At 40.4% G+C, this 25823-nt stretch overlaps 1 protein-coding gene across 5 annotated transcripts in view; it reads left to right on the top strand.

Moving 5' to 3' along the window:
- Positions 1-25823, top strand: part of ATP2C1 (ATPase secretory pathway Ca2+ transporting 1) — a 155774-nt gene that overhangs the window by 27472 nt on the left and 102479 nt on the right. The window contains exons 1-2 of one of the 5 annotated variants that reach the window (XM_070376157.1): positions 1529-1545; positions 2267-2445. The exons of 2 other annotated variants lie outside the window; for them this stretch is intronic. In XM_070376157.1, the coding sequence (XP_070232258.1) occupies positions 2440-2445 (6 nt within the window). In that variant the 5' untranslated portion in view covers positions 1529-1545; positions 2267-2439. Of the gene's footprint in view, positions 1-1528; positions 1546-1718; positions 2002-2266; positions 2446-25823 lie in introns of those variants that run through there. 2 more of the 5 variants (XM_070376156.1, XM_070376158.1) reach the window with 2 other exon arrangements.

Below are 25823 nucleotides of genomic sequence, written 5' to 3'. Positions count from 1 at the left end.
TATGTTGATGAAGCTTAAGAATCAGCTAAGTGGTTGAAAGCTACCCTTTACAGGTTTCTGTTACTGCCATTTCCTGGAATTTGTGAGATAACTGCAGGGTTAAGAATGAAGTATGTAACAATTTTTCTGGACAACCCGTTGGTGTTAATCAGGTTTTTTGTCTTGGTAATACAGATAATGGCTTTTACAACTGAGGCAACCAAAGAGTAAAATTCCATTGTAAGTTACTTTAGATATAAACCATGGAGTGATAAATCTATGGAGGAGGTATTAACTAGGAATTCAGTAGCAATGCAGGAGTATTGCAGTTTACAATAGATAACTGTGAAAAGTTGCCTTTGAAAAAATTTTCGAGGTCATCAAAGAATTTAATGGAGAATTACTATTTTGTAAGATCACACGTTAATAACAAATAATGTCTATATCTGTGCATTTCCTATTTTAGATATTTTATGTTTTTAATGTGATACTGTGCTGTCAAAGTCCATAGTAACAATCATTCCAAATTGATTAAAACATTGAGTAAGAGAGAGAACTTTCATTGTTGTACCGATCATAATCTTACACGTATCAGCCCTAAACAAACAAAAATCATTAAGCATATAAGCCAAAGATGGCTATATATATAGTGTGATTTTAGGGTTTCACTTTTGAAATTTTAAAGTGACCTCACAGAATAAAATCGCGATGTTTCTTCAATCAATCCTTCAATCAGGATTTTTGATCCTAGACTAGTTCCACTTATCCTGGGGCCAAACAGAATAGGTAACTCTGTCCCTTTGTTTATTTTGATGCTGAACATGTGGTAAGAGCACATAAGGATATGTTACAGGACCTGAAGGCTAAGGGGCAAAATTTTCAACAGGCCTAAGTGTAGATGAAGAAAAACACCTCTAAGCATATAAGGAAAGACGTTTCTTTGGCCATCTCCTGAGTTCTTTGCAGGATGCGCTGGAACTCAGCAGGTATAGACCTGCCCTCTAGTGGATTTGGGGGCGAGAGGATTTAGGTTCAACCTCTGCTATGTCAGACTTGACAAGGATTATTAAACTCAACCGTCCATCAAAACTGACTTGATGGGGGTCTCGGTTAGGTGCTGAGCAAGGGGAAATTTCAAGTGCCAAGAGTCTAAAGGTAACGCCGGTTCCTTAGCTTCCATCTGGGGGCGCGAGGCCTTTAGCTATTCTAGCCTCTCCGGTTGCACACTGGAACCGATGATCTCGGCTCCTCTGCCCGAGTGCGCTGAGGCTGAACCCCATCGGGATGGAACTCTGAGACGTGGCCCCGCGGGGACCTGCCCCACGGTCAGCGGACAGCAGCAGCGATAGGCCTGCAAGCGAGGCTGCGGGTCAGCGCGTCGCCCGCCCAGATTGTGACGGCCGCCCGGCGGGAGGGGCTCCCCACCTCATCGTCCGGGCGCTCAAACATCTCGCGGGCCGCGAACATGGCTGCGCCTGCCCGCTCGGACCGACCCCGCGGCTGCCTTCTGAGGAGGCGCGGCAGGCGCGGGGCAGCGGGTGGCTCTCCCACACTTGCGCCGGGCAGGTGCGTGGAGAGGCCGAGCACGTCTCCGGGGTAGGATAGGGGTGACAGCAGGGGAGATCGGATCTGAGCGGGCGCCCCTAGCCGCAGCCCCCTCCGGACCGGCAGCCTGGCCTCCACTCACTTCCGCCGTGCCCGCCCGGGCGTGTTAGTGCGCCTGCGCCCGCGCCCCTCACGGCGGAAGTGGTGGCGACAAAGCTCGGTCCGCGGGCGCCCGGGAGTGCGGGGCCGACCCGGGGTGCGGGGCGCGCCGGGGCGGCGGGCGGCAGGGAGGGCGGAGCCCAGGAGGCGGAGGCGGGAGCAGACCAGCACGGCCGCATCGAGCCCGGGCCGGCTCGAGACCGGTCTCCTCACCTGCTCCCCTTCCCGCCCCGCCCGCCCTCCCGGTCACCGCCCTCACGCCGGGAGAGGCCCCCGTACGGCGCCGCCGCTTGGCAAGCCGCTCCCGCGAGCTTGCGGGTGAGTGCCCCGCAGCCCAGAGAAGGGTATGGGGCTTTGGGGGGGGCGCCCGGATTACCCACTGTCCCCCCGTTTCCAGAAACTTCTAGGTCTTGGGGGGCGTCCAGAGTACCCGGCTGGGGGCGTCTCCGGGGCGCTGCCCGGCCGGCCTGAGTTGAGGGATGCGGGCGGCCAGGGCGCGGGCGCGGGGCCTGAAGCTCCTGGGGCGGTGGGCGGTGGTCCCTCCCCGCCCCCGTCAGCGCTGCTTCTCCGGTTTCTCTTGCAGATGCTGCTGCTAGGGGTGGTGGGCGCAGCCGCGGGCCGCGTGGCCGGGAGCGGGGGTGACGGCCTGGGATTCCGGGGGCTTCTCTTGTTCTCCTCCTCTCCTTCTTCCCAGTGTGGCCGTGGCTGACACTAAAGACTTTGTAGCCATCAACCCAAGTGCAGTTTCGATGGAAGATGAAGGTAAAGGCCCCCCGGCAGGCGGGTTGCAGCGCGGAGTTGAGGGTGTGGTGGTTGGCTTTTAAGTTGTCTTTCTCCACGTTTTTGGTTCTGATTTTATTTTTTTCCTTCGATTGTGAAGTCCAAGGAATTGCCTTCCTGAGATATCTAGCTTGTATTTTCGTAGCATAGGGAGTTTCAGAAATTAAGGTTCTGTAGGGTGACTGAGCTTGATAATGCTTTCCGGAGGAACCAGCTTTCTTTAGCTTGGGGTTTGGAAGGGAAGTTTTCATTTCAGATGGCATCTCTGCTGTTTCCATGGCTCTCAGAGAGGAATCACTCCAGGGGAGGTGGAGATGGGAAGGGAAGGCTCTGCATTGCATTCCTCTGTATTTGCCTTTATTTGATTTAACTGGATTCCTTTATAAGAAAGAAAACAATAATTTAAGTTCAGTTTTGGGGAAAAAAATTCAGTGTTTTTCAGTTCACAAAAATCAACTCTGACTTTAGCTAGATATTATGAGGTGATTTCCTTTCTTGAAAGTTCCTCCTCGTTTCAAAACATGCCTTATAGGAGGTTGACAGTGGAACCTGTTCGTCCACTGGACGCTGCAAATACACCGGATTATCATGCACATGTTACTCGATTCCTTTGGCCTTATGAAATATTTAGTACTTTCATACATAGCACTTTTTTTTATTTTAATCGTTGAACAACTCTGAATAAATGTCGTTGTTTTTTCCCTCTTGAAAAAACCGCACTATTCTTTGGATTGACTTGTGTGTGATCATCTTTTTAAATTTATTCCTTTTTTTTTTTTTTTAATAAAGTGGGGCTGCAAGATGCTATGAAAAATGTTTACAGATCACATTTTGTACTCATGTATCTTTGGTTTTTAAAATTTGCACCTGGTACAGCGGAGCTGCAATTGGGCTTTCTGGCAGCTTTCTAATTTGTTTTTCCATTGTTGAAAACGTAAGGTTGATTGTACTAAGTAGGACTAGTTAGTTTAAAATAGATGTTTCTTATATGTGATAATCTATTTTGTTGTCTGAGACCCCTGGGATGTGAGGGAAATATGACAAAAGGCATGATTATCTTGCTTAATTTTATTCTGGATGGATAATTGGTAGAAGACATTTTCTGAAATACTAATGTAAATAACTGCAGAGGATGTTTACTGTCTAAATTGGATCTTTAGAAACAGCGTTCGAAAGCAGTGATTTTTGCTGGTAATATGAAAAATCACTTTTCTGAATTTTTTCTGCCTTGTCTGTATTAATAGGTTTAAGGAAGGCAGATCTTTTCCTCAGAAGAGACAAAGAATATTAAGCATTCATATACCTGTTTGTTGGTAGTTGCATCTTAAATAGCATGTGAAACTTGAGCTTCTGCTTTACCATGTTTACCAGAATGTTACCAGATTTAAGAGTATAGCCTAAAGTCAGTGGGTTGTTATATGTTGCTTTTCTGTTTCTTGCTCTTTCTTGAAAAGGAGTATGACTAATAAAGCTGATTCTTATTGTCTGTTGGGGTGGGAGGGAGTGGTTGTGAGATGGGATGAGCTGGGAGGGAGTGGTTGTGAGATAGGATGAGGTGGGAGGGAGTGGTTGTGCTTTGGAAGCTTGGTGTACACTTGTGGCTGACTGAGTCTTGGTACTTTATGGTTAAATAATGATTTGGCCTCATAGTAAAAGGTTATTCAATTCTTAGAAACTGGTGGGGGTTTCTGCCTCATAATTGAGGCCATTTTTGTCAGCTTTTCATTCCCATTACACCATTTTTTCCTTTTTCTTAAAACATTTTTAAGAACTTGTATATAGCCTAGAAATTTTCAAAACCATTTGGCCGTTTTGAAATACTTAGATTGCTTTCCTTTTTATAGACAGTGTTCTCTTTCAGATAAGATATATTATTAGCATCTTACGGGTGTGAAACAAATGGATTGGAATTATACCTTAACCACTAAAAGTTGTGTGACTTTTAAGTAAACTCATCTTTCTGAGCCCCTCTGGAAACATTTATAAATGGGATTGATAATATTTAGCTTACATATTTAGGAGAGTTAAATGAGAAACCCTGCATAAATTCTCTTGGGAGAGAGAAAGGCTAGCATTGAAGATATGCATTGTGGAACCAGACAACTTGATTTGAATGCTGGATCCCCACTTACCATCATGTGGCCTTGTGCACATTAATAAAGCTGGTTTTGTTTCAGTTTCTTTATCTGTGAAATAAAGGTATTGATAGAGTTTACCCAGGTGATGCAGTGGTAGAGAATCCGCCTGCCAGTGCAGAAGATGCAGGAGACGCCAGTTCGATCCCTGGTAGGGTAGATGCTGTAGAGTTGAAAATGGCAACCCACTCTGGTATTATTTCCTAGAAAATCCCATGGACAGAGTAGCCTGGTAGGCTACAGTTCATGGGGTCTCAAAAGAGTCTACCATGACTGAGCAACTGAGCATACACACACATACCATGTGAATAGCGTTTAGGTTGTTAGTGTTTAGAAAAAGTATGTGGCAGTGCTCAGTAAATGTTAATTGTAAATAGCCTTGCCTAGTGTTTACATTGTAATGTTATAACATTGAATATTGAAAGGGGGTACAGTAGTGGCCAGAATGCTCTGCATGAAGTTGTCATTATTAGTTACGGAATGGGTAGAATTAAGGGCAGTATTTTCTTTAGTGTTAAGGCCTTAAACCCATAGAGAAAAATTGGAGCTCTGCCAACAAACCAGGGGACAGTGTAAAAAGAGATAGGCTTGGATTTGAATCCTGTCAGGTACTTTTTTTTCCTCTCCTAAAAGTCTCACGAGTTACTCAGTTTCTAAAGCTTTCTTAGCTGCTAAGTTTTTCCATCTGTAAATGGGCTAAATGCCTTTTTTTGGAAGGTGAGTGTAAGGAGAGAATGAAGCCTGGTATGTAAAGTGCCCAGGAGGATGGCTGATACACAGCCTGGTGAGCCTCTGAGTGATTGCTTGCTGCTGTTCCCCAGAAACAGAGACTCCTCTGGTTGGTGTGTAGGTAAGTTCCCCCTACCTCTAGGTGTGCGCAGGATGGAATTGCCAGTGGCCCCGGGAGCAGGAGCCTGGAGGTCCTAGGGCATGTGCCATGTCTACAACTTCATCTGTATGACTCCTTTCAGCCACGGTGCTCATTTCTTTCTATTCTTTAGTTTTGATTCTTCTGGACCTTTCTCCCACTTTATCCGCAAACCTTGACCAGATTTTAGCCTTAGCCTCCAGGATGAATACTCCAGTCAGTCCCTGAAAGTATCTGAAATGTTGGTTTCCTGGGAATTTCAGGGACTGGTCCTACACTTCCATTCGTGGGTTAGGATTTTATCCATATCCTAGATCAAAGCAGATAGCATGTAGGAATTGAAGATGCACAAAAAAATGGCTCTTTTTTTGATTTTTTAAAAATTTATCATTTGGATGTTTAAAAGGACGATTTATTAGAAAAGCTATTTCCAGCTGGATAATTTGCAAATCCTTCCCAATAATGGATTTTTTCTTTGGAGCAAATCTGGTCTTTTACATAGAAAAACCACTATAAATTTAATACACATGAAACTATTTAACGTAACCTTAAATATAGAGATTAATAACCTTCAAGATTTTAGGACATGCTTAATTAAGGTTAGAGGATAGGCTAGTCCATCTAGAATAAATTCACTCGAGCTTTTTGGATAGCATTTGAAAATGATAGTATGTTTCTTTGCACTTTTTAAAATAGTTTCTTATTCAAGTTCAAATTGTTAATCACTGGAAATGTGTTAAGAAAAGATTATGTTAGGATAGTTGGAGGAACTGTAAGGAAAAAGGGATGAGAAGCCATGTTAATTGTATTTCTTTAACAGGAAATAATAGAAAACCAAGTTGTAAAAATATTTTATATCTTTAGCTGTAGAAAATAATTTATTATGTTTGTTGTTTTGTTAATAAAATAATTTTAATCAGTTATTTCTAGAAAAGAGTTGAAACTAAAAATTATGTGGTAGCATTTTATAAACTGTAGTAACCCAGAGTTAGGATGCTGCAGAGAATGTTGGTAAAATGTCTTCTGACAGTTCAGCCCTAAAGATGTGATTTGTCTTAATGTTTTTATTATTCATTTAATGTCAGCAGAATTCAACTCTGTTAACTGAAGCAGTACCAATCAAAATAGTCTAGGGAACATCCCCCTTGAACCTCAAGGCTGATTTTCTTTTGTGATCTTGGTTAACCATAATCTGTTTAAATTTCATAATCAAGTTTAAATTTTGTTTTAAAGTAGGAAGGAACACCTTGGTCGTGGTTTAGTCGCTAAGTCGTGTCTGACTCTTTGCGACCCCATAGACTGTAGTCTGCCAGGCTCCTCTCTGTCCATGGGATTCTCCAGGCAAGAATACTGGAGTGGGTTGCCATTTCCTTCTCCAGGGGATCTTCCCAACCCAGGAATTGAACCCAGGTCTCCTGCTTTGCAGGCAGATTCTTTATCAACTGAGCTACAAGGAAAGCTCTAAGAACACCTTAGCTTGATAGTAAAATTAGCTGGGATAATTTTAAATTACACCGTTGTTACATGTAATATCTTAAAGATCTCTTTATATGTTCAAAAGTTCTTCCCACCTTTACTTTGTTAAAAGACAGATTTTCTTTATAGTAATTTCAGGCATCAGTTGTGACAAGATTATTTTTACAGTTTTCATGAGGACAAGTGTTGGTAAAAGACAGTAAAGTAAAAACTTGTTGGGTGAACTCTTGGTTAATGCCATTGTTTCCTGCAGGAAAAGATTTCTCAAAAAAAAAAAAAAGGCCTTCAGTGCAATTTCCTCTTAAATTTATATGGCTGCTATTTATATGCATTGGTTAATATGTGTTCCAGCTTTTAAGGTTCTAAGTTAATATTGACAAAGGTATACATCCTAAAACTAGTCTTTTCTTAGTATCTGGGGATTGGTTCCAGGAACCCAACAGATATCAAAATCTGAGGATGCTCAAGTCCGTGATCCAGAATGGTGTCATAATTTACATAAAGCCTGTGCAGGTGCTCCCTTACACTTTAAGTTATTTCTAGATGGCTTATAATTCCTAATGCAATCTAAATGTTTTATGTAAATACCTGTAGAAACAATGCAAATAGTTGCTGGCATGCAACAAATTCAAGTTTTGCTCTGTGAAACTTTCTGGAATTTTTTTTTTTTTTGATCTGCAGTTGGTTGAATCTGCTATACAGAACCTGTGGATAAGGCGAGCCGACTGTACAAGGCAATAAGGCGAGTTGACTGTACAAGGCCATTACTCAAATTAGGTTAGTTTAGGCTAAGCTTATTGGATACATTTAGGAAAAAAACGAATGAAATGTTACAAGGCTATATATAGTAGGTTAAGGAAGGAGAAAGACAGTAACAGCAGGGGTCAGAAGCATCACTTTAAGATGATTCCTAACTGGGCATCTAATTCAACTTCAGTCTTTCTGCATCTGGTATTAGAGAATGTATGAATATGATTATGTCTTTAATATTCCTGTTAATGATAATTTCTTAAGGGAGATCTTTTGGCTTGGCTTTTGATCATTTCATGATGACACAGACTTAAACTTGTATCCCTCATGAGGAAATAATAGCAATTTAGCACAATGCATTTCTTTATTCTTTCAGAAAACTCTGAGACATTGAAGGATCCTTGTAGAAATTATTTTGATTTGTTTATTTACTTACATAGAACAAATAATCTGATAAAGTTGGAATAGCAGTAGGACCCTGACACTGAATATATTTGCTACCCTGTACTGGTGTTTAATGTTCAACCCTTTATAGGAAAACTCAGAATAATAAGGCAGAAGTATTTAGGTTGTTACCCATAATACTTTTCTGGATCATTGTTTTGTTTTTTTAACTGTGAATTATAAATTAAAACTTTTGATTAGGTTGTGAATTTTAGGTACTGAATTTAAAGTTATCTTGATTGTGATGTCTTAAAGTCACAATAAAGCATTTCCTAAGAACCATTAATATAATGAAGTTCTATTGTCTGCATAGAATAAAGATCAACTTTAAAACAGATCCTGGATTTTTATGTCACCTCAAAGCCTTTCATTTGCTAAATAAATTAACATTTTGGTGCTGTACATCATGTTATGAATGTGCTATATATGTCTTTATTGAATTCACTTCAGTTTAGTCGCTCAGTCGTGTCCGACTCTTTGCAGCCCCATGAACCACAGCACGCCAGGCCTCCCTGTCCATCACCAACTCCCGGAGTCCACCCGTATATGCAGTTATTTCACTAGACTCGTTTGATTGTTGGTTTTAGAGTTTCCCTAGTGGAATGTTTGCTGCATTTACCTCTGCGTTTATACATTGGGATGGGCAGAAATGCTAGTTGGTTCAGGCTTTCTTTGGGAATCTTATCTCACTTCCCTCTTGAATGTCAGTTCTACATTCGCTTGGAACAGACAAAAGTGATGCATGGCACAAGTGCCAGGAATAGCATGCGAGCCGCTTTTTAATGGCAGGTCAACTAATCTCTCGGAGTCCTTTTCTTAATGCTTGTCAGGGCTGCTTTTTACTGTGATGGGATGTTAAGTTTCAGTTTCCTTTCCTACTCCAAAAAAAGAGGATATGGTGTTTGCTGACCACTCTTTAATATCTACCAGCCCCTGACCCTAGAGGTTGGTAGTCTGTTATACCTTGATGTGTACCCTTAATTCATTTGAAGGATCAAGAGGTGAGTTTCTTCGAATTTCTACCAGTGGTAGAAAGGAGGGGAATTGGCCATGTATCTACATTAGAATGATGGAAATGTGGGGTAGGGATGGATGAGAGACCCATTTTACTCCTCCAGAAAACTAGCAGAACTTGGACAGTATCTCAATAATAGGGAATGCTGGGGAAGGTTGAGTCAGAAGTGACTACAGCTGTAGAACCAGTGCAAGTGGGTGAGTGGAGGTGCTGCTGATTGGCTGGAGGAGTTGGCTGATGTGGGGGCTGGCCAGAGGGACGGTGTTGAAGGTCACATTGTATGTGGAGAGAAGTTTGTTTTAAAATTGAATATCACTTGGGCTAGAAGTCATCGAAAAAGCAAGAGTTCCAGAAAACATCTATTTCTGCTTTATTGACTATGCCAAAACCTTTGACTGTGTGGATCACAATAAACTGTGGAAAATTCTGAGAGATGGGAATACCAGACCACCTGACCTGTCTTTTGAGAAACCTGTATGCAGGTCAGGAAGCAACAGTTAGAACTGGACATGGAACAACAGACTGGTTCCAAATAAGAAAAGGAGTACGTCAAGGCTGTATATTGTCACCCTGCTTATTTAACTTCTATGCAGAGTACATCATGAGAAACTCTGGGCTGGAAGAAGCACAAGCTGGAATCAAGATTGCCAGGAGAAATATCAATAACCTCAGATACGCAGATGACACCACCCTTATGGCAGACAGTGAAGAGGAACTAAAAAGCCTCTTGATGAAAGTGAAAGAGGAGAGTGAAGAAGTTGGCTTAAAGCTCAACATTCAGAAAACTAAGATCATGGCATCTGGTCCTATCACTTCATGGGAAGTAGATGGGGAAACAGGGGAAACAGTGTCAGACTTTATTTTTTTGGGCTCCAAAATCACTGCAGATGGTGACTGCAGCCATGAAATTAAAAGACGCTTACTCCTTGGAAGAAAAGTTATGACCAAACTAGATAGCACATTGAAAAGCAGAGACATTACTTTGCCAACAAAGGTCCATCTAGTCAAGGCTATGGTTTTTCCAGTGGTCATGTATGGATGTGAGAGACGGACTGTGAAGAAAGCTGAGTGCCGAAGAATTGATGCTTTTGAACTGTGGTGTTGGAGAAGACTCTTGAGAGTCCCTTGGACTGCAAGGAGATCCAACCAGTCCATCCTAAAGGAGATCAGTGTTCATTGGAAGGACTGATGATAAAGCTGAAACTCCAATACTTTGGCCACCTCATGCGAAGGGTTGACTTATTTGAAAAGACCCTGCTGCTGGGAGGGATTGTGGGTAGGAGGAGAAGGGGACGACAGAGGAAGAGATGGCTGGATGACGTCACCGACTCAATGGACATGAGTTTGGGTGAACTCTGGGAGTTGGTGATGGACAACTGGCGTGCTGCCATTCATTGGGTCGCAAAGAGTTTTGACACGACTGAGCGACTGAACTGAACTGAACTGGGCTAGAAAACCAGGGTTCAAAGCAAGCTCTTAGGGCAAAGATCTTCAGCTATTCCTCATTCATTTTGAACAGGATCTGGCATATAGCCCTTGTCCATTAAATGAAAATACTGGCTTATTCACTCTAACTCAGTAGTGCTCAGCTGGGGGCAGTTTTGCCCTCCATGGGGCATTTGGCAGCATTTAAAGAGGTTTTCATTGATCACAACTGTGGGAGGATACTTTTGCCATGCAATGGATAGAGGCCAGTGATTCTGGTACACATCCTGTGATTTACAAGACAGTCCCGCTGTCCCTACCAGAACAAATAATTACCTGGCCCCAAATGTCAGTGCTGCTGAGATTGAGAAATGTGGTTCTAGCCAAAGTCAAGGAAGTTAACTCCTCTAAGCCTTGATATCCTCACTTGTGAAGGGAGAATGATGACTCTACCTCATGAAAAAGCTGTTCAACAAATAAATATTTCCTTTACCTTGGTTGGTAAATAGATTTGAGGATGTTACTTTTGGCATTGATCTTTCTTCTAATTTCAAGGCTTCACATATTTTTCTGTGAGATGAGTGGGATACCTAGCAAACTATAACAGCTTTTTTTCTCATAGTTTCTTCAAATTATGTTGTTTTTGACTCTGTTGGCTTGGGTTTGAGTATTTCATGATTTGTTTCTATTAATAGGCAAAAATGTTAAAATCAGGATTAAAAGTTTTTAATGTAGGCTGAATTCTTTATTTCACTAGCTTTCAGAAATTCTACTGTTTGAAAGCAGTATTACTGTTCTTTGAAGTGTTGTGAGTTATTTGTTTCAGAAAATGGCAGGCCTCCTGTCTGTGATGTCCTTTTCCTTTTTATCCAGTTACAAAATTTCAAGTAGCCTCCTCTTAGAAGTCAGTGATTTCTTCAGATTTGCTTATTTAGGTTTGGATAGGTGACTTTCTTTTGCTTGTCAGGTATCTTTTTATTCTCTTTTGTTAGGTGTGGACATTACCACCAGCTCATCCACTCGTGTTTGGGACTCCAGGAAACATGTATTTTCAGTTCTAATGCAAGGGACCATTCTAATATTCTCACTGTGTTTAATGTTTCTTTACATGTATATAGTTGTGTGGCATTGTCATTTTTGAGGAATCTTTTATTGGTATATCTGTAGGAAAAATGGAGGCAATAGCAACCCACTCCAGTGTTCTTGCCTGGAGAATACCAGGGACGGCAGAGCCTGGTGGGCTGCCATCTACGGGGTCGCACAGAGTTGGATACGACTGAAGTGACTTAGCAGCAGCAGCTGTAGGAAAAAAAACAGTTCCGTTTTCCTATACATTAATTTCCCCATCTGTCACAAGAGATTAATAAAGTAAAGGTGACTTTATGGTAGCAAAGTAATTCTCATTCAGCTTAAATCTTAAGATTCAAAGTTGGTAGCTTTTGATGCTATTGTATCTGACCACAAATTGCTGAAAGGGCTTTTACAGCTCCCTGCTGTACCTATAGCCATCTCAGTCAGGTAAGTACAGAGTGTGAAGAAGGCTACAGTCATGTCTTTGATTTCATAAGTGATTGGTTTGCCATAGCCTGTAAAATTAAGTCCATCAATTACTGTATGAAATGAATGTCATTAGCATAGGAGGAAGGAGGAGAAGTAATCTACCATTTGTCTGTAGATTTCAAGGAAAGTGATTCCTTTAACAAAAGAGGACCACAGTCTTTTTTAAAACTCTGTTATTACTGGTAAAATAATAGTTGTTAGCTGAAGGCTTTAAGAAATGGTAGTTGGATGTTTAATAATGTGTAATTTTTCTTCGTAATGTAATAATTTAATTGTAATTAATACCTTCCTCGTGTGAGGAGGTACTTTGAAACTGTAAGCATCCTGCATCTCGTCATACTTTTCACAGGCCAATTTTTGCCTCTGTTGTAGGCTCTTGCTGGCAGCAGTTAATACTGTGGTGATTACTTAATGATGATTTTCTGTTTTTTTTGTCAGAGAGGAAGAAAACTTTACATTTCTATGTTTTTCTGGCTGGTCTAAGAATTAGAATGGCATGAGACAGATTAACAGGAGAAAATCAAATTTTAATTCATATGTATAGGAACCCCACATTGATGAGAGTCAGAGACTGCACATATATGAGAGGTTCAAAGACAGGAAGGTAAAATGAGATGAGTATGCCATTCTGAGCTAAGGAATGGGGTTAGGGGCCTAGGGCTTCCAAGGACAAGAGGATCATGTTTGGTAATTAGATATTTGCTTTGCTATATTGATAGAGCAACTTAATCTCTGGTTGTAACTCTTTTTCTGGGTAAAATCGCTAGTTCAGATTCTGTAGTAGGTTGTCAAGGCGTGAGCAGTAGTATCCCTTGAGCGTACCGGATCTCTTTTGCATTTAGCTCAAAAAAACTCACATGCCAAAGTGGTATATCTTTGGGAGACCTGTTCTGAACTCCTGTACTCTCATTCCTTCTATATTTGCTAATTGCAGTTCTATGTTAAGAATTGATCTTTTCCCTCCATTTACTAATTGCCCAATTATTTATTTACATGGATCTGTGGATATTTATTTTTACCATATGAGTTAAAACATAATGCTTTGTTGCTCAAATCATTCCAGCTTTGGTTATTGGGAACAATTACAAATTTGCCTGCTGTGTCCTTTATACAGTGCATCTATAATTTTGTGAGTACTAATTCACTTTCTGATACCACAGTTTCTAGGTACATCTCATGTTTTACCTGTTTGCAACAGCCATGGAGTCAAACCGTTTTTTTCAAAGAAGGCAGATTCATTTTTGGAGAAGGCAATGGCACCCCACTCCAGTACTCTTGCTTGGAAAAATCCCATGGACGGAGGAGCCTGGTAGGCTGCAGTCCATGGGGTCGCGAAGGGTTGTACACGACTGTGCGACTTCACTTCCACTTTTCACTTTCATGCATTGGAGAAGGAAATGGCAACCCACTCCAGTGTTCTTGCCTGGAGAATCCCAGGGATGGGGGAGCCTTGTGGACTGCCATCTATGGGGTCGCACAGAGTTGGACATGACTGAAGCGACTTAGCAGCAGCAGCAGCAGATTCATTTTATTGGAGATTGGTATCTAGAAGCCAAGATCTGGGTGCCAGGTGTGCTCAGTACTCTTGGGATGTTACTGTTTCTAGGTCCTCTCAGTAGACAGAGCTAGCACATATATGTACAGTAATACACGTTTGTAGTAAACATACATTTTTATTTCCTTATCTATCAATCTGTAAATAAAAATCACGAGTTCTTACTGATGCTGCCACTTCCCATCCCGTACCTCAAGACGCATTTAGCTCCCCAACCCCTGGCCAGCTTTTCCCCTTTCATTTCCTTCTCCAAAGGTAGGAACCCTGATTCTTACCCACAATATATTTACTTCTTTCTTCAGTCCTTGTGCACAATCACAAAAGTAGTTTCAGAATTGCTAACCTTTCCCCCCTGAGAAACATTGAATTTTTTTTTTTTTCCTGGTAAGATGAAATAATTACCTATATAGTTTCCATCCTTTTTTTCTTTTGTGTTTTTGTTGTCTCTAATTTTCTCTGTTCATGTTGCGTTTGTTAGCAAATTGAAGTTTCTGTAGTTATTTTTTCTACTTTTCTTCCCCCCTTTTACCTTTATGATATAATGAAGTGTTAAAGAACGTATGCTCATGAAGAGTTGCAATTTTCTGAGTTTGTTTCCTTACTCAAAGTTCTGTGTATTTATGCCTTTTTGTTTCTGGTAGATGCAGGTCTGTGTAGATGAACTCCCTCAACTTTTGTTTGTCTGGGGAAGTATTTCTCCTTCATATGTGAATGATAACTTTGCTAGCTAGAATACTCCTGAGTGACAGGTTTTATCTTTCAATATTTTGAGAATGTTATTCTACTCCCTCCTGACCTGTTTCTGCTGAGAAATCTGCAGGAAGCCTTAGGGGTTTTTTTGGTAGGTTCAGTTCAGTCGCTCAGTCATGTCCGACTCTTTGCGACCCCATGAATCGCAGCATGCCAGGCCTCCCTGTCCATCACCGAACTCCTGGAGTTCACTCAAACTCACATCCATCGAGTCAGTGATGCCATCCAGCCATCTCATCCTCTGTTGTCCCCTTCTCCTCCGGCCCCCAATCCCTCCCAGCATCAGAGTCTTTTCCAATGAGTCAACTCTTCACGTGAGGTGGCAAAAGTACTGGAGTTTCAGCTTTAGCATCATCCCTTCCAAAGAACACCCAGGGCTGATCTCCTTTAGAATGGACTGGTTGGATCTTCTTGCAGTCTAAGGGACTCTCAAGAGTCTTCTCCAACACCACAGTTCAAAAACATCAATTCTTCGGCACTCAGCCTTCTTCACAGTTCAACTCTCACATCCATACATGACCACTGGAAAAACCATAGCCTTAACTAGACAGACCTTTGTTGGCAAAGTAATGTCTCTGCTTTTGAATATGCTATCTAGGTTTGGTAGGTTAGTATCCTTTTATTCCTGGCTGCCTTTAAAATACCTGGCTTTTGGCAATTTTAATATAAAGCGTCTTGGAGAAGGTCTTTTTGCATTGAGGTAATTAGATGTTCTCTTAGTTTCATGGACTTATATATCTGGTTCCTTCTCCAGGCTTGGGAAGTTCTCAGGTATTATTTCTTTAAATAAACTCTGTTCCTTCTCCTGTTCCCTTCTCCCTCTCTTCTCGTGGGATACCTGTTATCCTAATGTTGCCCTTCCTGAAAGATTCTGATAGCTCTTACGGAATTTCCTTTTTATTTTAAGTACCTTATTTCTCTTTCCTCTTCTACTTTGTATCATTTCAGGTTTCTGTCTTCAAGTTGGCTAATTCTCTCTTCCATATAAAGTTAGAATAAAGTTAAGTCGCTCAGTCGTGTCCCACTCTTTGCGACCCCATGGACTGTAGCCCACCAGGCTCCTCTGTCCATGGGATTCTCCAGGCAAGAATACTGGACTGGGTTGCTATTTCCTTCTCTAGGGTATCTTCCCGACCCAGAGATCAAACCCAGGTCTCCCGCATTGCAGGCAGACACTTTAACCTCTGAGCCACCAGGGAAGCCCTTCTCTTCCATATGGTCTGCTCTATTTCCAGTGTTTTGTAATTCATTCTTCATCTTGTTTGTTGAATTGTTCTTCAGCTCCAGAATTTCTGTTTGGTTCCTGTTTAGAGTTTTAGTCTCTTTGGTAAAGTGTTCCTTCTGTTCATTAATTTTATTCTTGAGCTCATTGAACTGCTTTGATTGGTGTGTTGGGCGGAATCACGTTTTGTTGCATTGTGTAACCGTCTAGTGGTTGTAGATTGAAGCGGAGAGGCAAAGGTAGCTTTTCACTCTGATGTCTGAGAAATACATTTTTAAACTACAGTATAGCATTTTTCTTAGGTTTACAGTACGCAGTCTAAATCTGCTTTCTAAAGTTCCTTAGGCAGGTTCTTTGCTTCCTTACGTACTTTTGTGCAGTTGTGTCACACATTTGCAATAAAATTCGGTTCGTTTATTAACTGTTTGTATTCTCTTTTAGTTTCTTTTTACATCCTGTTTGATTTTTAATTTTTTAAAATCTTTTGAAGTAGCTGGTGATTTTATCCCTCTTCTATTTTTCTGTAATGAAGATACGTTCATAAAAAGGACTGGATTGGATTAAAGTTAGGTACAGCTATAGTGTGCTTTGGCTCATAGCAGTTTATTTCAAAGGAACTGTGCTCTGGAAATAATTACCTTGTGCTTGCTCATCTGGTTTCTTGGTTACAACTCTCATTTCTATATCTTCTGCACTTGGGAAATTGTACTGTCTATGGTCCCATGACTATAAATGCTTGAAGTAAGTCCCCCAATTAATCTTTATTCAGGTTGTGTAGTTTTAAACCCAAAGTCACGTAGAAGCTGAATACTAACTCTCTTGTTGCTGGGGTAAATCATGACATTATTTAGCAGATCCTGTCCTTTACTTTTTTTTTTTTTGAGATATAATTCATGTACTGTAGAATTTGCCATTTTAACGTACACAATTAAGTGTTTTTTAGCATAGTCACAAAGTCATACATTAATCTAATTCTAGAACATTTCCATTACCTCCAAAAGAAACCCCTTTCCCATTAGTAATCACTTCTGTTCTCTCCTTTCCCCACCCTCTGGCAGCTTTTAGATCACTTTTTGTCTCTGGGTTTGCCTGTTCTGAATATTGCATGTAAATGGGTAAATGTGACATTTTGTGTCTGACTTTTTTCATTTTAGGATGTTTCCAATATTTAGCCATGTTATAGAATATGTTGTATGCATATGCTATGTTTTGTTTATCCATATATCAACTGAGGGACATTTGGGTGGTTTCTGATTTTTTTTTTTGCTAATATGAATAATAATGCTGGGAACTTTCTTATACAAGAAAGTTGTTATATTAATTTCTGCTCCGCCTCTCCAACACTTGTTATTTTCTTTCTTTTTTAAAAAATTGCCATCCCGTGGGTTATGAAATGGTATTGTTTGGTTTTGGTTTCTATTTTCCTAATGACTAGTGATATCAGGCATCCTTTCATGTGCTTTTTGACTATTTGCATACCTTTGGAGACATGTTTATTCACATCTTTGCCTCTTTCGTGATTTTGGTATTTGGTTTTTTATTGTTGAGTTTTAAGATTCTCTATGTATTTTGGATCCTTCATAACAATATGTACTGTGCCTCTACTTGCACAATCATACAAACAGGTTTATGTGAAAGTGTTTATTGCAGCATTTATAAGACCCTTTTAAGAGGATTTTCAAATATTTCTTTCATTTTAGATTGTCTTTTCACTTTCTTTGGGGTCTTTGGTGTTTTGTAGTCAAGCTTTTAAAATTTTGATGAAGTCCAGTTTATCTATATTTTTTCTTTTGTTGTTTGTGCTTTAGATGTTATATCTAAGAAACCACTGCCTGCTTCAGGGTGACAAAGATCTGTGTTTTCTTCTAGGAGTTTATAGCTTATAGCTTTCAATCTTGATCCATTTTGAGTTAATTTTCATATATGTGTTAGATGAGGTCTTGCTTCATTCTTTTGCATGGAATATCCAGTTACCCAGCACTATTTGTTGAAGACTATTTTTTTCTCCATTGAATTGCCTTGGTACCCTTGTTAAAAATCATTTGACCGTGGATATATGAATTTATTTCTAGATTCTCAGTCCTGTGGCATTGATCCATATGTCTGTTTTGATACCTGTACCTCACTGTTTGGATTTTTGTAGCTTTTGTACTAAGTTTTGAAAGGGATTATGAATCTGTCAACTTAAAACAAAGTATTATTATTATTTCTATTTTGGCTGCACTGAATCTTCATTGGTGTGCACAGGCTTTCTCTAGTTGTGGCTAGCAGGGACTGCTCTCTAATTGTGGAGCATGGGCTCAAGGGTGCTTGGGGTTCAGTAGTTCTGGCTCCTGGGCTTCAGAGTGCAGGCTCAGTAGGTGTGGCGCCTGGGCTTGGTTGTTTTGTGGCACGTGGAATCTTCCTGACCAGGGGTGGAACCAGTCCCTTACATCGGCAGCAGATTCTTAACCACTGGACTACTAGGGAAGTCCTGTGCTGCTTTTTTGAGATTGTTTCCTTTAGCCTTAGCCCCTTGCATTCCCGTATGAATTTTAGAATCAGTTTGTCCATTCCTGTAAAAAAGACAGAATTTTCATAGGCATTGCCCTGAATTGTCCTTTACTTTTGAAGATACAATGTTCTTTTATAGGTGCAAACATAATATTTTTTTGAACATTTGGCTATCATTTTATTCTAGTTAACGTTGCAAAGTGGCTTTAAAAGTTTGAGTTAGTAATATTTTATTCTTACTTTCTTTGCCCTTCTCTCTAGAGAATAACTTAGTGGTTGGGGAGCAATGAGGGAAGCTGTATTATTCAGTAAATGGTGTTGGGGCTATTAGCTTACTTTTGGCAAAAAATAAAAAACAAAACAGTAAGGCTGGAATAAGAAAGACTTTTTATAAAAAACTAAGCTTGAGATAAAATATCAAAACCATAGTACAAAAGAGTGATCATATAAAATTTTAAAAAGAAAGAAAAGAAGTAAATACACTGTAAACCAGTGCTAAAAACACTTGAAACAAATGATAAAAGTTTACTTTGTGCAGATTGCTCTTTAAATCTATAAGAAATAGGAAGTAACTTTTAGGAGAAAGTGGCCAAAGGATATGAACAAGTGTTTTACTTCAGAAGGCCAATAGATAATGTGAAAAGGTCCCCAACTTCAGTAATGAAGAAATGGAAATTAAAATAATGTTTTCCACTCATCAAACTGGCAAAGATTCCAAAATGTGGTTATGCTTAATCTTGGCTAGATTTCAGGGGAAATAGAAGCTCCTGACAGGTGTTGGGAGTTCATTCGACAAAATTCCTTTGGAGAGCAACTTAGTGATAGTTGTCAGAATAAAAAATATACCCAGCAATTTCACATTCAGGAATTTATCCTATGTTTGTACTTGTATAAGCATATAAAGATACATGTAAAGATATCATATAAGTATAATAGCAGCATTTATAATAGCAAAAGGTGGGAATGACCTAAACATCTGTCATCAGGAGGACTAAACTGGGGCACTACCGTATAATGAAGTGCTTTGTGAACCATTAAAAAAAAATGGGACAGATCAGTGTGTGTGTGTGTGTGTGTGTGTGTGTGTGTGTGTGTATGTGTGAAGTCACATTAGTTGTGTCCTACTCTTTGCTACCCTGTGGACCATACCTCGGAGAAGGCAATGGCACCCCACTCCAGTACTTTGCCTGGAAAATCCCATGGATGGAGGAGCCTGGTAGGCTGCAGTCCATGGGGTTGCTAAGAGTTGGACACGACTGTGCGACTTCCCTTTCACGCATTGAAGAAGGAAATGGCAACCCACTTCACTGTTCTTGCCTGGAGAATCCCAGGGACGGGGCAGCCTGATGGCTGCCGTCTGTGGGGTCACACAGAGTCGGACACAACTGAAGTGACTTAGCAGCAGCAGGACCATACCTCTGTCCATGGGATGCTCCAGGCAAGAATACTGGCTGCTACTGCTGCTGCTAAGTCGCTTCAGTCGTGTCCGACTCTATGTTACCCCATAGATGGCAGCCCACCAGGCTCCACTGTCCCTGGGATTCTCCAGGCAAGAACTCTGGAGTGGGTTGCCATACTGGAGTGGTTTGCCATTTCCTTCTCCAGGGGATCTTCCTGACCCAGGGATTGAACCTGCATCCCTTAAGTCTTGTGCATTGGCAGGCAGGTTCTTTACCACTAGCGTCACTTGGGGCACATCAGTATGTGTGGTGAAATAGAAAGAGGTCCAAGATGTATTGAGTGAATGTATTGTAGTTACGTGATTCCATTTGTAATTTGAACAAAACAAAACTTGTAACATGGGCATAGAAATGGCTGGCAGTGTACACAGAGTTAACAGAGGTTCCTCCTGGGCAATGGAACTGGGGAGATATACTAGTTACGTTAAATCCTTTCTTATTACTTGGTTCTTAAAAAACAATGAGCAGGTTTTATTTAAAAAAAATCATTAAAAATGACTTAGTAATATAATTAGGAATTCATACTGTGCTAGTAACAAAAGATTTGTTTTTTTTCTCTCAAGTTGATTATTTTGTGTATGATCCCTGTTGGTCTGCAGAGGTAAATGGATTTGTGTGTGTGTAGTTTATATTGCTTTACTCAAAATGGATTAGAATTAGCTCTTGGATGCAAATATTCAATAGCATTTAGAACCTACTGCTTCATTCCCCAAGTTTTCTAAGTATGGGAGAAAAATAGGATTTGCAGTTGTACTAGTTTTTGTCAAATGAGGAATATTTAAGTGTTGGTCTACATTGGAGCCTGATTATGCTCTGCTCTTTGGGTCCATGTTCTGGCACTTAAAGCTCAGTGTGAGAGATGACCATTTCACAGTATTTTCCTTACCTGAGGTTACCTGTTCATTGTCGGAAACCTTAGTACCACAGGCATTAAGAGCCAGTGGTATCTCCCTGCACTGAGGGGACCAGCTTCCCACCCCATATAAAAATCACCAATATTCTCTACCAGAAAGTTTGGATGACCGGGAACTGCGCTTTTGTCTGTTGGCACTAGTTATTTCCTTAATCTCAGCAGAATGTTGTGTTTTGTGTAACAGCCTTAAAATATTTGAAGGTGCCTGTCATATCCTTTATTAATATTTAGAAACTTTTATTGAAGTCCAGTTAATGTCATGCACTGCTCCTTCATAATTTCTTCTCTAGACCAAATATTCCTAACTTATTCCACCAATTGTTTTAAGACCTCATTTCCATAGTATGTCACCACAGTATGCCACCCTTTGGGGCAGACCCTAATGATGGTGTAACTGCATATAGAGTTGTTAGGGTGTGGTTGGATCAGATAGTACTCTGGGGTCCTTACTCCCTTGACTTAAAAGTTGTATTTCTCATAATGCGGTTTAAAATGTTGTTTACCTTTTCAGCAGTATAGAGCCTTAGCATCTGGTGCTTTAGTAGTTGCTTTTTGAGTTGTGGTTTTTACATTTATCTCTATAAAGTATATATATGTATATGCTTTTGTAAACATGAAGGTGGTGGCATATTGTCTCTACCTATTGGTTTATTAGCCTGATAAGCTTGTTTGAATTATGAGGCAGAGTGGCTAACCCTCTCTGGCTTTGCATTGGTGTCATCTTGGATAAGCATGTTATTTAGGTATCTGAGTTGTTGATACACTATTAAACAGGACGGAGCCTAGTGGCACACTTAGTGGCACTGACTTATTAATACTTTTGGCCCACCTAGCCAGGAGTCTACCCAGGTTATTAGCCCATGTGTTTTCTGTTTTTGTCATGTGACAGAATTTAAATCCTCTCTTTTGGCATCAGGAGAGTGTACCATCTCTTAGTGTTCCTTGTGAGAAATATTCAGATAGATGCGGGTCATTGTTTTCTCTTTTCCACTATTTTCAAATTGTCTCTATATCTCTTCAGGAACACATGTATACCTGCGGTGGATTCATTTTGATATTTGGCAAAACTAATACAATTATGTAAAGTTTTAAAAATAAAATTAAAAAAAAAAAAAAGAAAAAAAAGAATCACTGGAAAAATAACCTACATATTTTATATATCTAACCTTAAAAAAAAAAAAAGATTTTTTTGAGCATGTGTTGGGAGGGGGAGGATGAAAAGCTTCTTTACGCCTAGATTGTTTTTAGTTAAAAAGCTTTGTTAGATTTTTAAAAAATGGCTTTACTGATCTGTGATTCAGTAAATTCACCCATTTTAAGTTGTTTTTGGTATTATTACACATTTTTAAAAAAATTATAAGACAAGTAATAACAAAATTTGTTATTTTGACTGTTTTAAGTGTGCAGTTCAGTGGCATTGAGAATGTTGGTAGTGTTGGGCAACCATCACCACTGTCTATTTCCAAAATTTTTTCATCACTCCAGAATGAAACTTGTATCAGTGAAACAGTAATTTCCTGTTCCCTCCCTTCTTCCAGCCACTGGTATAACCCCTAATCTACTTTCACTATGAATTTACTTATTTTAGGTACATCATATAAGTGGAATCATTTATTGTGACTGGGTTGCTTTGCTTAGCGTAACATCCTCAGAGTTCAACTATCTTGTAGCATACTTTAGAACTTCTTTTTTAAGAATGATGATGAAAGTAAAATCTGATGCTACAAAAAACAGTATTGCATAGGAACCTGGAAGGTTAGGTCCATGAATCAAGATAAATTGGACCTGGTCACGCAGGAGACGGTAAGAATAAACATCAACATCTTAGGAATCAGTGGACAAAAATGGACGGGAATGGGCGAATTTAATTCAGATGACCATTATTTGTACATTGTGGACAAGAATTCTGTAGAAGAAATGGAATAGCCCTCATAATCAACAAAAGATTCCAAAATGTAGTACTTGGGTGCAACCTCAAAAATGACAGAATGAGCTCGGTTTGTTTCCAAGGCAAGCCATTCAGTATCACAGTAATTCAAGTCTGTGCCCCTACCACTGATGCCAAAGAAGCTGAAGTTGATCAGTTCTGGGAAGACCTAAAAGACCTCCTAGAAGTAACACCAAAAAAAAAAAAAAATTTGTTCTATTCATCATTGGGTATTTGGAATGCAAAAGTAAGAAATCAAGAGATACCTGGAGTAACAGGCAAGTTTAGCCTTGGAGAACAGAATGAAGCAGGGCAAAGGTTAACTGAATTCTGCCAAGAGAATTTGTCACGGCAAATACCCTTTTTCAGCAACATAAGAGATGACTTTACACATGGACATCACCAAATGGTCAATACCAAAATCAAATTGATTACATTCTTTGTAGCCAATGGAGAAGCTGTATACAGGCAGCAAAAATAAGACCTGGAGCTGACTGTGGCTCCAGTCATCAGCTTCTCATAGCAGAATTCAGTTTTAACCTAAAGAAAGCTGGGAAAACCACTAGGCCAGTTAGGTACCACTTAAATCCCCTGTGAATATGCAGTGGAGGTACAAATAGATTCAAGGGATTAGATCTAGTAAACTGTGGCTGAAGAACTATGGACAAAGGTGTGTGATATTGTGCAGGAGGCAGTGACTAAAACCATCTCAAAGAAAAAGAAAAGCGAGAAGGCAAGTGGTTATCTGAGGATAATATAGTTACAAATAATTACTTACAAATAGAGAAGAGAAGCAAAAAGCAAGGCAGAAAGGGAAAGGTATATCCAGCTAAATACAGAGTTCCAAAGAACAGGATGGCGAGACAAGAAGGCCTTCTTCAAGAACAGTATATAAAACTAGAAGAAAACAACAGAAGGGAAAAGACTAGAGATCTCATCAGGAAAATTAGGGATATCAAGGGAACATTTTGCCCAAATATGGGGATAGTAAAGGACAGAAACTGTAGAGACCTAGTAGACACTGAAAAGATCAAGAAGAGATGGAAAGAATACATGGAAGAACTGTACAAAAAAGACCTTAATGAACCAGATTACTACGATGGTATGGTCAGTCACCCAGAGCCAGGCGTTCTGGAGAATCAAGTCAGTGGGCCTTAGGAAGCACTGCTGCTAGTGGATATGATGGAATTCCAGTAGAACTATTCAGAACCTTAAAGGATGATGCCATCAAGGCATTGCATTCAATATGTCAGCCAATCTGGAAGACCCAGCAGTGGCCACAGGACTAGAAAAGGTCAATCCTCATCCCAGTTCTCAAGAAGGGTAGTAAAGAACATGCTAACCATGAGGCAGTTGCACTCATCTCCCATGCTAGTAAGTTCATACTTAAAATCTTGCATACTAGGCTTCAGCATTATGTGAACCAGGAACTTCCAGAGGTCCAAGCTGGGTTTAGAAAAGGAAGAGGAAACAGATCAAATTGCCAACATTGGCTGGATCATAGAGAAAGCGAGGGAATTTCAGGAAAATATCTACTTCTGTTTCATTGACTCTGCCAAAGCCTTTGACTGTGTGGATCATAATAAACTGTGGAACTCTTAAAAAGATTTTAATACCAGACCATCTTACCTGTCTCCTGAGAAAGCTGTGTGCAGGTCAAGAAGCAATAGTTAGAACCCTGTATGAAAGAACTGATTGGTTCAAAATTGAGAAAGGAGGATGACAGGGCTGTCTGCTGTCACACTGTTTGTTTAACCTATACGCAGAGCACGTGGTGAGAAATGCCAGGCTGAATGAGTTAGAAGCTGAAATCAAGATAGGCAGGAGAAACACCAACAACCACAGATATGCGGATGATACCACTCTAATTGCAGAAAGCGAAGAGGAACTAAAGAGTCTCTTGATGAGGGTGAAGGAGGAGAGTGAAAGAGCCAGCTTAAAACTAAATATTAAAAAGAACTAAGATTGTGGTATCTGGCCTCATTACTTCATGGCAAATAAGAGGGGGAAAAGGTGGAAGAAGTGACAGATTTCCTCTTCCTGGGCTCTAAAATCACTACGGATGGTGACTGCATGAAATCAGAAGACGTTTGCTTCTTGGCAGGAAAGCTATGACGAACCTAGATAATGTGCTGAAAAATGAAAAGCAGAGTCGTTACCCTGCCAACAAAGGTCCATATAGCCAAGGCTTTGGTCTTCCCATTGACCACGTATGGTTGTGAGAGCTGGACTGTAAAGAAGACAGCACCCGAAGATTAAGGTCTTCGAACTGTGGTGCTGGAGAAGACTCCTGAGAGTCCCTCGGATAGCATGGAGATCAAACCAGTCAATCTTAAGGGAAATCAACTCTGAATACTCGTTGGAAGGACTGATCCTGAAGTTGAAGCTCCAGTATTTTGGTCATCTGATACGAACAGCTGACTCATTGGAAAAGTCCCTGAAGCTGGGAAAGATTGAGGGCAGTAGGTTCTAGAAGGGGGCGTCAAGAGGATGAGATGGCTGGATAGCTTCACCGATGCAATGGACACGAACTTGGGCAAACTTCGGGAGATGGTGCGGGACAACGAGGCCTGATGTGCTGCAGTCCATGGGGTCACAAAGAATCGGACATGAGTGGGTGACTGAACAACAACAAATAAGTCTAATCTGCTTTCACTATGAATTTACTTAATTTAGGTATATCATATAAGTGGAAAGGGCTTCCCTGATGGCGCAGAGGGTAAAGCATCTGCCTGCATTGCAGGAGACTCAGGTTCAATCCCTGGGTCAGGAAGATCCCCTGGAGAAGGAAATGGCAACCCACTCCAGTACTCTTGCCTGGAGAATCCCATGGACAGAGAAGCCTGGTAGGCTACAGTCCATGGGGTACAAAAAGTAGGACATGACTGAGTGACTTCACTTTCACTTTTATAAGTGGAATCATTTATTGTGACTGGCTTGGTCCACATAGCGTAATGTCCGTCCTCAGAGTTCATCCATGTTGTAGCGTACTTTAGAACTTCTTTTTTAAGCCTGACTGATGAGACTTCTGTTCTTTTCCTGTGTGTTTTCTGTATGTCATTACTTCCTATGTTTAGTTGATTTGTTTGTTTGTTTTGTAATGAAGCATTTAAGTTCTTATCTTACTGACTTTTTGTATTTTTTTGGCTGTTTTCTTTGTGGTCATCAACATTGCATTTAACTTTCTGAAGTACTACACTCTGATTTGGATTTGTACTAGTTTAACTTCAGTAACATAGAAAGTCTGTTCTGTATCTCTACCCTCATTCCTTTTAGTTGTTACGTACCCAAATCACATTTTTATACATTGTGTGTCCACAGGCCTAATTAAAAAAATACATTAGTGTCTTAAATCACATAGAAAATA

Source organism: Bos mutus, chromosome 1, assembly GCF_027580195.1.
Source record: "Bos mutus isolate GX-2022 chromosome 1, NWIPB_WYAK_1.1, whole genome shotgun sequence".
Lineage (NCBI taxonomy): Eukaryota > Metazoa > Chordata > Mammalia > Artiodactyla > Bovidae > Bos > Bos mutus.
Note: the sequence above shows the minus strand (reverse complement) of the source record. Positions and strands in the feature narration are given on the sequence as shown.